At 39.5% G+C, this 13,078-nt stretch overlaps 1 protein-coding gene across 10 annotated transcripts in view; it reads right to left on the bottom strand.

The window, feature by feature from the left end:
* carmil3 (capping protein regulator and myosin 1 linker 3) overlaps nt 1-13,078 on the bottom strand; it is a 265,948-nt gene that overhangs the window by 230,393 nt on the left and 22,477 nt on the right. For all 10 annotated transcript variants that reach the window (XM_061935936.1, XM_061935943.1, XM_061935994.1 and 7 more), the window contains one exon: nt 11,735-11,829. In XM_061935936.1, the coding sequence (XP_061791920.1) occupies nt 11,735-11,829 (95 nt within the window). The remainder of the gene's footprint in view (nt 1-11,734; nt 11,830-13,078) is intronic.

Here is a 13,078-nt window from a genome sequence, read left to right as displayed (position 1 = left end):
TCGTCGGGCCCATAAAAAAATAAAAAAATAAAAAAAATTTAAAAAAAAGACAATATGTTACAAATTAGACTAATTATGAGTCTTTGTTTGTTTACTTACTACTAAAAGACAAGTTGTCTAGTATGTTCACTATTTTATTTAAGGACTAAATTACAATAATAAACATATGTTTCATGTACACTAACATTTTTTGTTCAAATAAAGCCAATAATGCACTTTTTTTTGTGGTCCCCATTATTTAAAAAAGTGGTACCGGAACCAAAATATTGGTATCTGGACAACACTAGTCCCTTGTGTCTTTACCATGACACACAATCATATTGAAACTAAAGTCAAGTCTACTGAATGAATCTGCAGCAGTCGTCGGGGCCCATATGGACAGTGTAAAAAAATATAAATAAATAAATAAAAAAAATGACACAATATGTTACAAATTAGACTAATTAGGGGTCTTTGTTTGTTTACTTACTACTAAAAGACAAGTTGTCTAGTATGTTCACTATTTTATTTAAGGACTAAATTACAATAATAAACATATGTTTCATGTACACTAAGATTTTTTGTTCAAATAAAGACAATAATGACTTTTTTTGTGGTCCCCTTTATTGAGAAAAGTATCAAAAAGTATCGAAATAAAACATAAGACAAGGAATCCACCATGGATTTTTAATCAGGTTTTGATGGTGAGGAGAGGTGCCAGGAACGAGAAGTGCAATATTCTCCGTATAACGCTACACAACTACTGTATCAAAATACATTTTAGTGCCGGTACCTTGGTAATATAAAGACAATAATGACATTTTTTGGGGTCCCCTTTATTTAGAAAAATATCGAAAAGCTTTAAAATGCATTTTGGTACGGGTACAACCCTAGAGGGACAGTACCAAAGTAAGCAGATATTAACAGTAAATGAACGAGTGGATTAATAATACATTTTTACAGTTTGTCCCTCATAATGTAGACAAAATAATTGGTAGATAAATGACACAATATGTTACTAATTAGACTAATTAGGAGTCTTTGTTTGTTTACTTACTACTAAAAGACAAGTTGTCTAGTATGTTCACTATTTTATTTAAGGACTAAATTACAATAATAAACATATGTTTCATGTACACTAACATTTTTTTGTTCAAATAAAGCCAAAAATGCAAATTTTTTTGTGGTCCCCTTTATTTAGAAAAGTGGTACCGGTACCAAAATATTGGTATCGGGACAACACTAGTCCCTTGTGTCTTTACCATGACACACAATCATATTGAAGCAAAAGTCAAGTCTACTGAATGAATCTGGAGCAGTCGTCACGGCCCATATGGACAGTGTTATAAAAAAAAATATAAAAAAAATAAATAAATAAATTGACACAATATGTTACAAATTAGACTAATTATGTGTCTTTGTTTGTTTACTTACTACTAAAATACAAGTTCTCTAGTATGTTCACTATTTTATTTAAGGACTAAATTGCAATAATAAACATATGTTTAATACACCCTAATATTTTTGTATAAATAAAGTAAATAATGCACATTTTTTTGTGGTCCCCATTATTTAAAAAAGTGGTACCGGTACCAAAATATTGGTATCTGGACAACACTAGTACCTTGTGTCTTTACCATGACACACAATCATATTGAAACTAAAGTCAAGCCTACTGAATTAATCTGGACCAGTCGTCGGGGCCCATATGGACCGCGTAAAAAACTAAATAAAAAAAGTCTTGAAACTAATTGAATTGCCTTTGATGAAAAGAGGAGCTCAGTACTTGTTGTAGGTTGGATTAAAGAGGGAGGGCTGCAAGGGCAGGAGGTGAAGTGACGGACATGATGGGGGGAGGAGGACCCTCGTGATGAGGACTGGAAAGATTGCACTGACAGACCAAGAGGGAGCGGCAGGGAAAACAAAGAGAGGAGACGAGGGGGTTCTCAGGGGGGGAAATGCAGAAAGTAATTATTGGATGTGATGCACTTATTAGCTCGTCTTGTTCTGCCTTCTCCTGGGGTGTAAACAAGCAACTCTGCAACCACAATTGTGTCATCGGTTGCTAACGCGTTGCTAAGTCTTCATTTGTCAATGCGTAGTGCTGTCTCGGTACCGGTACCAAAATGTATTTCCATACTCTTCCCAAAAATGGCATTATTGGCTTTATTCTATAAACAAATGTTAGTGTGCATTAAACATATGTTTGTTATTGCAATTTAGTCCTTAAATATAATAGTGAACATACTTGCATGTTCGGGTTCAGGTCAGGACTCTGTGCAGGCCAGTCAAGTTCATCCACACCAGACTCTGCCATCCATGTCTTTATGGACCTTGCTTTGTGCACTGGTGCACAGTCATGTTGGAAGAGGAAGGGGGCCCTGCTCCAAACTGTTACCCACAAGGTTGGGAGCATGGAATTTGTTCCACCTCATCATACTTTACTGAGCCAGGAGTCCTCGATTACATTTGTGTATGGACCAACATCTTATCTTCACAAGACTGAGGATAGCCCAGTGGTTAAGACTGTTGAATTAGAATGAAAAGGTACTGGGTTCGAACCCCCACTCCGGTTGGCAGTATTTTGTTCCACCTCATCATACTGGTATCCTGTAGCATTCAAATTTCCTTTCACTGGAACTAGCCCCAGCTCCTGGAAAACAACCCCACACCATAATTCCTCCTCCACCAAATTTGTACCGTTCTCCTGGTGACCTCCAAACCCAGACTTGTCCGTCAGATTGCCAGACGGAAAAGCGTGATTAGGACACCTAATAAATAATAATAATAATCTTTAGCAGAGACTCACTACCAAGGAGCACTGAGGCTTTTATAGAAGGGGTCTAGAATTTCGGACTTTGCATTCGCATGTTCGGGTTCAGGTCAGGACTCTGTGCAGGCCAGTCAAGTTCATCCACACCAGACTCTGTCATCCACGTCTCTTTCGTCAACTCAGGAAAATACAACCTGTCTTTTAGTAGCAAGTAAACAAACAATGGCTCCTAATTAGTCTGCTGCTGGATGACGCCACAAATTTAGGTATCGGTCCGATACCAAGTAGTTACAGGGTCATACATTGGTCATAATTTAAGTTCAGGACTTATTTCCTGAGTTTTCGAAAGAGACGTGGATGACAGAGTCTGGTGTGGATGAACTTGACTGGTCTGCACAGAGTCCTGACATGAATGCGAATGCAAAGTCCGAAATTCTAGACCCCTTCTATAAAAGCCTCAGTGCTCCTTGGTATTGATTCTCTGCACAGACATTATTTATTAGGTGTCCTAATCACGCTTTTCCATTTGGCAATCTGACGGACGAGTCTGGGTTTGGAGGTCACCAGGAGAACAGTACACTTCGGACTGAAATTTGGTGGAGGAGGAATTATGGTGTGGGGTTGTTTTCCAGGAGTTGGGGTTAGTTCCGGTGAAAGGAACTTTGAATGCTACAGGATACCAGTATGATGAGGTGGAACAAAATACTGCCAACCGGAGTGGGGTTCGAACCCAGTACCTTTCATTCTAATTCAACAGTCTTAACCACTGGGCTATCCTCAGTCTTGTGAAGATAAGATTTTGGTCCATACACGAATGTAATCGAGGACTACTGGCTCAGTTAAGCATGATGAGGTGGAACAAATTCCATGCTCCCAACCTTGTGGGGAACAGTTTGGAGCGGGGCCCCCTTCCTCTTCCAACATTACTGTGCACCAGTGCACAAAGCAAGGTCCATAAAGACATGGATGACAGAGTCTGGTGTGGATGAACTTGACTGGCCTGCAGAGTCCTGACCTGAACCCGAACATACAAGTCCGAAATTCTAGACCCCTTCTATAAAAGCCTTGGTGCTCCTTGGTATTGACTCTCTGCTAAAGACCCTCTGCACAGACATTATTTATTAGGTGTCCTAATCACGCTTTTCCGTCTGGCAATCTGACGGACGAGTCTGGGTTTGGAGGTCACCAGGAGAATGGTACATTTCGGACTGAAATTTGGTGGAGGAGGAATTATGGTGTGGGGTTGTTTTCCAGGAGTTGGGGTTAGTTCCGGTGAAAGGAACTTTGAATGCTACAGGATACCAGTATGATGAGGTGGAACAAAATACTGACAACCGGTGTGGGGTTCGAACCCAGTACCTTTTTTTCTTAATTCAACAGTCTTAACCACTGGGCTAGCCTCAGTCTTGTGAAGATAAGATTTTGGTCCATACACGAATGTAATTGAGGACTCCTGGCTCAGTAAAGTATGATGAGGTGGAACAAATTCCATGCTTCCAACCTTGTGGGAACAGTTTGGAGCGGGGCCCCCTTCCTCTTCCAACATGACTGTGCACCAGTGCACAAAGCAAGGTCCATGACAGAGTCTGGTGGGGATGAACTTGAGTGGCCTGCAGAGTCCTGACCTGAACCCGACCGAACATGCAAGTGCAAAGTTCGAAATTCTAGACCCCTTCTATAAAAGCCTCAGTGCTCCTCGGTATTGAGTCCCTGCTGAAGACCCTCTGCACAGACATTATTTATAGGGTGTTTTGCTAGCGGAAACATTTTCCGTGTATGCTCAGATACACCAAAAGTATTTGGCCACCCGTCCAAATGATCAGAATCAGGTGTCCTAATCACGCTTTTCCATCTGGCAATCTGATGGAGCAGTCTGGGTTTGGAGGTTGCCAGGAGAACGCTACATTTCGGACTGCATTTTGTCGAGTGGGAAATTTGATGGAGGAGGAATTAGGGTGTGGGGTTGTTTTCCAGGAGTTGGGGTTAGTTCCGGTGAAAGGAACTTTGAATGCTACAGGATACCAGTATGATGAGGTGGAACGAAATACTGACAACCGGAGTGGGGTTCGAACCCAGTACCTTTTTTTCCTAATTCAACAGTCTTAACTGGGCTATCCTCAGTCTTGTGAAGATTCGTACGCAGTTTTTTTTTTTTTTGAGTCTCGTCTTCTCGTGACCTCCTTGCTTTTAACTGATGTCCGCTAGGTAAACTCCCGTTTGTGGGCTCACAGAGCCATTTTGGCCAGCTCCTTTGAAGCAGCAGCTGCGCTCCTTTTCTGGGCAAGAGGGCCTGTTTCCGCTCGACAAAAGCTGACTCTTTTTTTTGTGTGCGCGCTAGGGCTGGGAGATATGGCCTTTTTATTTATATCTCGATATTTTTAGTCCATGTCACGATACACGATATATATATGTGGATATTTTGCCTTAGCCTTGAATGAACACTTGATGCATATAATCACAGCAGTATGATGATTCTATGTGTCTACGGTGATGTCACTAAGATGACAAATCAAAACAACACTAAATTAAAGTGCACTTTTTGTACAGAACGCCACTACAATAGCTTAAAACAAATAAAGTGAACTTTTGTGCATGATGTCACACAAGATATTTCAATAACTGTCAAATAAAAAAATAAAAATAAAAATAAATAAATACATAAATAAAATAATTCAATAAATAAATAAATAAATAAAAATGAGCTGCATAATAGGAAATAAATAAATAAATAATAATAATAATAATAAATAAATAAAAATGAGCTGCATAATAGGAAATCAAATAGTGTATGTCCTTCGCTATGTGGTAGGTTCCTGCGGACGTTATCTCCTATTTTTTTTCATGCGATCTGGAAATGGTTGCTAGGGCATTTTGTCGGGTGTGGCACCGGCCGGAGATGTTGACATGCGGAGTTTCAAGCACTCTTCATTCTCTAGCGGGTGACTTTCGAAATGATGCTACAAATTAGCAGTAATGCTACTTTTTTGTTGTTGTTGTTTTTTCCCTTGGCCTCAGTCTGGATTCCCTCTCCAGGGGCCTAGGCTCAGACGCTACAAATTAGCAGTGCTGCTACTTTTCGTAGCAACGCTTTTGCCGCATACTTGACATATTACGGTTGTCTGTTCGACATCTTCCCGCTTGAAGCCAAACCACCGCCAGACAATGTTTTTCTTGGGAATTATTTATTCTTCCTTCATTTGTTACCAGATATGCACCTTCTCTCTCTCATATTAGCACTCTCACCTCGTTACCCGTGCCGCTACCTGTCTGCTCCGCAAGGTGCGCTTGTTTTATGTCTCTTTTTTTAAATAATTGTTGAAGTAGAGCACACAGTTCCTGAACAGGTTGACTATTTTGAAGTTGTAACCGTTTTGAGTTGCGGATCTTTGAAGAATTTCCCATTGATTCCAATGGGGAATTCCCCTAAAATTGGGAATGTCGGGAAAAGCGGGAATTTTTTTGAAAATAGTAAAAAAAAAAAAAAAAAATTGAACGTGTGAAAAATGGATAATTCATTTGGAATGGGAAAAATGTCCCTAAAAACTGTAAATTCTCGGAAATCCGGGATTTTTTTAAATTATTTTAATTTTTAATTTTTTTTTTTTTACAGTTTTTGAAAGGGAGCACACAATTCCTGAACAGGCCGAATATTTTGTAGTTGGAACGGTTTAAGTGGGAGTTGTGGAACTTTGAAAAATGTCCCATTCTTTTCAATGGGAATTTCATGGAAATTTGGGAAAAGAGGGATTTCTTTGGAAAATGCAGATGAAATGGTTGGTGTTGGAATTTTTCCCAAATCGGTCGGGAAATGTTGAAGTAGTAACATTTTTAATTGAGAAATGGCATTAAGGAATTCCTGGAATTTTGGGAAAATCAGGACATTTATCTAGTTTGAAAAACAACTTTGTATTTTGTCCTGATTAAGAGGAATGTTTTGACGGTGGAACGGTTTAAAAATGTGGAAGGAGTAGTCGCCAGGAAAAAGGGTCAAAATAGGGTTTAGAAAAACTGGAATTCTGGGAATTTATGGACATTCTTTTGAACTTGAAAAAAGTATAGTTTCAATGTCCAGGATGAGTGGAATATGTTGAAGGTTGAAAAATGTTGGAATTGTGAAAAATGGATAATTCATTTGGAATGGGGAAAATGTCCCTAAAAACTGTAAATTCTCGGAAATCCGGGATTTTTTTTTACAGGTTTTGAAAGGGAGCACACAATTCCTGAACAGCCTGAATATTTTGTAGTTGGAACGGTTTAAGTGGGAGTTGTGGAACTTTGAAAAATGTCCCATTCTTTTCAAATGGGAATTTCATGGAAATTTGGGGATTCCGGGAAATGAGGGAATTTTTGGGAAAATGCAGATGAAATGGTTGGTGTTGGAATTTTTCCCAAATCGGTCGGGAAATGTTGAAGTAGTAACATTTTTAATTGAGAAATGGCATTAAGGAATTCCTAAAATTTCGGGAAAACCAGGACATTTTTCCAGTTTGATAAACAACTTTGTTTTTTGTCCTGATTAAGAGGAATGTTTTGACGGTGGAACGGTTTAAAAATGTGGAAGGAGTAGTCGCCAGGAAAAAGGGTCAAAATAGGGTTTAGAAAAACTGGAATTCTGGGAATTTATGGACATTTTTTTGAACTTGAAAAAATGATAGTTTCAATGTCCAGGATGAGTGGAATATGTTGAAGGGGTAATGGTTTGAATAGGTTGAAAAATGTTGGAATTGTGGAAGTGTGAAAAATTGATCATTCATTTGGAATGGGGAAAATGTCCCTAAAAACTGTAAATTCTCGGAAATCCGGAATTTTTTATTTTTTTTTATTTATTTTTTTATACATTGTTGTTGTTTTCTCCCTTGGCCTCAGTCTGGACCCCCTCTCCAGGGGCCTAGCCTCAGACTGATTTTTTTGTTTGTTTCTCAAATCCCCCCCTTTTTTGTAAGGGGCACCGGAAGTTGGCAGACCCGTCAATGATCCTGTTCTGTCTCCCTGTAATGTTTGTCTGATCTTGAATGGGATTGTGCTGAAAATGTTAATTTCCCCTCGGGGATTAATAAAGTATTTGTGATTCTGATTCTAGCAACGCTTTTGCCGCATATTTGAGATATTACTGATGTCTGTTCAACATATTCCCGCTTGAAGCCAAACCACCGCCAGACCATGGACTCCGTGCTGTTTTTCTTGGGAATTAATCTGTTTGTTACCAGATTCGCACCATCTTTCTCTCGTACTACCACTCGCACCTCGTTACCTATGCCGCTACCTGTCTGCTCCGCAAGGTGCGCTTGTTTTACGTCTCTGTGCGAAGCAGAGACAAGAAAGAGTGAGAAGAGCCTGTAGTGTAATGCCCGCAGCTAAAAGCAACTGCGTGAGAACGTATACTCCAATATCACGATAGTCATTTTCTAGCGGGTGACTTTTCAAATGGTGCTACAAATTAGCAGTGCTGCTACTTTTCGTAGCAACGCTTTTGCCGCATACTTGACATATTACGCTTGTCTGTTCGACATCTTGTACCCGTGATCTTGTCCTTTCGGTCATAACCCGATAGTCGTGGTCAAAAGTTTACATACACTTGTTATCTTATGTCCGCGAGTAAACTATTTGTTTTGTCTTTAGGGCCCCTGATTGTCGGCTCAGAGCTGTTTTGGCCAGTTCCTTATCTGTTTTGAAGAAGCAGCTGTGCTTCTTTCTGTTTTCGCTCTACATAATCTGACTCTTTTTGTTTGGATTTAAGACCTGGCTTGCTGATGCTATGGTTGCATGGTAAGGGCTGGTCTTCTGAAGGTTCAGTAAAACTTGGTATTGTACCATTCTGTCTCTGGGGTCCTTCTTACTCAACATATATGTCATCCAAAGGAATTTGGGATTGACCAGTGTGTTTTATTCCCTGAGAGGAAGACTGGTCGCACGCAACAATTTGGGGGCTTGTCCGGGATTCTAATGTACTTTTCGTAGCAACGCTTTTGCCGCATACTTGACATATTACGCTTGTCTGTTCGACATCTTGTACCTGTGATCTTGTCCTTTCGGTCATAACCCGATACAGTCGTGGTCAAAAGTTTACATACACTTGTTATCTTATGTACGCTAGTAAACTCTTTGTTTTGTCTTAATGGCCCCGGTTTGTCGGCGCTGTTTTGGCCAGTTCCTTATCTGTTTTGAAGAAGCAGCTGTGCTCCTTTCTGTTTTCGCTCTACATAATCTGACTCTTTTTGATTGGATTTAAGACCTGGCTTGCTGATGCTATGGTTGCATGGTAAGGGCTGGTCTCCTGAATGTTCAGTAAAACTTGGTATTGTACCATTCTGTCTCTGGGGTCCTTCTTACTCAACATATATGTCATCTAAAAGAATTTGGGATTGACCAGTGTGTTTTATTCCCTGAGAGGAAGACTGGTCGCACGCAACAATTTGGGGGCTTGTCCGGGTATTCTAATGTACTTTTTGTAGCAAGGCTTTTGCCGCATACTTGACATATTACGCTTGTCTGTTCGAAATCTTCCCGCTTGAAGCCAAACCACCGCCAGACAATGTTTTTCGTTCGGTTTTTCTTGGGAATGAAGTCTTCCTCCGTTTGTTACCAGAGTCGCACCTTGTTACCCATGCCGCTACCTGTCTGCTCCACAAGGTGCGCTTGTTTTACGTCTCTGTGAGAAGCAGAGACAAGAAAGAGTGAGAAGAGCCTGTAGTGTAATGCCCGCAGCTAAAAGCAACTGCGTGAGGACGTATACTCCAATATCACCATATAGTCATTTTCTATACAAACCCGCGATATATCGAGTATATTTCATATAATGCGCTGCCGAACATGCTCCTTCTGCTCGGAAAACCAGCAATGTCATGACACGACGACGCCGTCATGCCTGTAAAAAAAAATATATAGCTAACCGGTACTTTTTAAAAGTATAGTACCGTTTTTGATGCATTCGTACCGTGATACTATACCAGTACCGGCATAGCGTACAACCCTAAGTGAGACCTAAATGGATGCACAGTGCAATGTCGGGCTCGCACGCGGCCAACTCCGCCCGTGGCATTAAGGCCACCCTGCCACATCTAATAAAGTCTGCGCTGGGACTCAGTAGGCCATGACACGGTGTCCACTTCACTCTGCTTAGGCGGCGTCCGCCCTAAGCCCTGATTCCCAACGCGTCTGTTGTGCGCGCCGCCGTCGCCTAATCCCTGACTTGTTTATGCTCCTTTCCGTTTGTCTCAATTAGGAAACCCCGATTGATTCCCGTCTGGGTTTCCAAAGAAGCTGTTTCATATTCATCAACCTGCACATGCAGATGGCTCGGATCGATCCTTGGTTCAGGTGATGCGGGCGTGATGGCCAAGTAATGGGGTGCATGAAAGTGACTTTTCCAGTTGAAAAAAATTCCAGGAATTCCCTTTTTTTCCCCAAACCATTTTATGACCCTTTTTTTCTGGCGACTACTCCGTCCACATTTTTCAACCCACTTCAACCGTCAAAACATTCCTCTCAATCAGGACAAAAAAACAAAGTTTTTTGAACTGGAAAAATTCCCTGTTTTCCCGAAATTCCAGGAATTCTGCAATACCCTTTCTCAATTAAAAATTTTACTACTTCAACATTTCTCAACCGATTTGAAAAAGTCCAACACCAACCATTTCAACTCATTCAGAACATTTTAATAATTTCCAAAAAATTCCCAAATTTCCATGAAATTCCCAATGAAACCAAAGGGACATTTTTCAAAATGCCACAACTCCCACATTTTTCATCCGATTCAAACCGTTTGAACTTCAAACTGTTCAACCTATTTTGGAATCTTTGAAAAATTCAAAAAATTCCCAGATTTCCCAGAATTCCAGGACATCATTCCTATTCCAAATGAATTGGCCATTTTTCAAAATTTCCACCATTTTCACATTGTTCAACCTATTCAAACCATTCTACCTTCAACACATTCCACTTATCCTGGACATTCAAACTATCATTTTTTCATGTTCAAAAAAATTCCAGGAATTCCCTTTTTTCCCCCAAACCATTTTATGACCCTTTTTTTCTGGCGACTACTCCGTCCACATTTTTCAACCCACTTCAACCGTTCCACCGTCAAAACATTCCTCTCAATCAGGACAAAAGAACAAAGTTGTTTTTTGAACTGGAAAAATTCCCTGTTTTCCCAAAATTCCAGGAATTCTGCCATACCCTTTCTCAATTAAAAATGTTACTACTTCAACATTTCTCAACCGATTTGAAAAAGTCCAACACCAACCATTTCAACTCATTCAGAACATTTGAATAATTTCCAAAAAATTCCCAAATTTCCATGAAATTCCCATTGAAACCAAAGGGACATTTTTCAAAGTGCCACAACTCCCACATTTTTCATCCGATTCAAACCGTTTGAACTTCAAACTGTTCAACCTATTTTGGAATCTTTGAAAAAAACAAAGTTGTTTTTTGAACTGGAAAAATTCCCTGTTTTCCCAAAATTCCTGGAATTCTGGTCCACCATTTCTCAATTAAAACTGTTACTACAGCAATATTTCTCGACTGATTTGAAAAATTCCAAAACCAACCATTCAACTCATTAAGAACATTCAAGTTGTTAAACATTTTTCCAAAAATTCCCAAATTTCCATGAAATTCTCATTCAAATGAAAGGGACATTTTTCAAAGTTCCACAACTCCCATATTTGTCATCCGATTCAAACCGTTTGAACTTCAAACTGTTCAGCCAAATTTGGGAATCCCTTGACAAATTCCAAAAATTCCCAGATTTCCAGGTTTTCCGGGACATTTTTCCCATTCAAAATGAATTGGCCATTTTTCAAAATTTCCACATTTTTCAACTTATTCAAACCTTTCCACCTTCAACACATTTCATTTATCCTGGACAGTCATTTTTTCTAGTTAAAATTTTTTCCAAGAATTCCCTTTTTTTCCAAACCCTTTTATGATGGCCAAGTAATGGGGGCATGAAAGTGACTCTTTATCGGGCTCTCTTACCAGGATCCGGTCTTCTGATTTACCGCTCCTGGCGTCCTGCTTGATGGCGCGCACAAACTTAATGGCCTGCTTGTCCAGCACCTTCCGGATGCTCTCTGCGGGCGGGAGGAGAAGCAGAGACGAATGCATTAAAAAAACGTTATGTAAAACAGGCACTGTCAGGTTCAAACACCGAACTATCTATTAAACGAGACAAGAAGCAAGGAATCAGGCAGAGACAGAGTTCAATTTTGCTCATGAGGAGAAACGTATACATCTGTACCCTTGAACAGTGTCATTACGCTCTGCCAAAAGATTGCACGCCTCCTCCTTTTATTTTGGACCTTCCCTGACCACATGGCCACAGCTGTTTCTAAAGGACGAGGGTCGGAAACAGTTCGCAGAAAAGGTCGTAAACGGTTCACAGAAAAGGTCGGTTCAAAAAAGAGGTTCGTAAAACAGTTGAAAAAGGAGGTTCAAAAAGAGGTCGTCTGGAATTTGGGTAGATCCTGCCTTCTCTCCGCTTTGTGGTCCTTGGGTTAAAACAATATCTTTCTGTTGATTACAATACATGAAAGAAAACAGAAACCCCTTCATGTTGCTTTCCATCCTACACAGTGGACTTTTACAAGCATTCTTCTTGGTAGGTTCAAAGCTTTGGTCTTCTCACTGGGAACTCATTTCAACACAAAGCTGTTGTGATAACTTGGATGAAATTATTCCAACAGTTACAGTCTCCCACCACGCTCTGAAGGGCAGTCCCACGCGCTCCTTTATTTGGGCATTTTCTGATTACATAGCCGCAGCTGCTTCTAAGGGGAGGGGGTCATAAACAGCTGCCGCACTCGGTCATAAACAGTTGATAGAATTATATATATATATATATATATATATATAATCGTTTTAATGAATGTGTATATATAATGTATATATATATATATATATATATATATATACATACATATACACACACATTAGGGCTGCAACAACTAATCAATTAAATCGATTAAAATCAATTATAAAAAATAGCTGGGGATTAATTTAGTCATCAATTCGTTGGATCTATGCTATACGCATGCTCTTTTTTATTTTTATTTTTTATTTTTTTATAAACCTTTATTTATAAACTGCAACATGTACAACCAGCTGAGAAACAATAATCAAAATAAGTATGGTGCCAGTATGCTGGGTTTTTTTTCAATAAAATACTGGAAAGGATAGAAATGTAGTTTGTCTCTTTTATCCGATTATTAATCGATTAATTGAAGTAATAATCGATATATTGATCGATTATCAAATCAATAGTTAGTTGCAGCCCTAATGTGTGTGTGTGTATATATATATATATATATATATATATATATA

The sequence above is a fragment of the Nerophis lumbriciformis genome, linkage group LG03 (assembly GCF_033978685.3).
Source record: "Nerophis lumbriciformis linkage group LG03, RoL_Nlum_v2.1, whole genome shotgun sequence".
Classification (NCBI taxonomy): Eukaryota; Metazoa; Chordata; class Actinopteri; order Syngnathiformes; family Syngnathidae; genus Nerophis; species Nerophis lumbriciformis.
The sequence above is the reverse complement of the archived record's forward strand: the minus strand, read 5'-3'. Positions and strand labels throughout refer to the sequence as shown.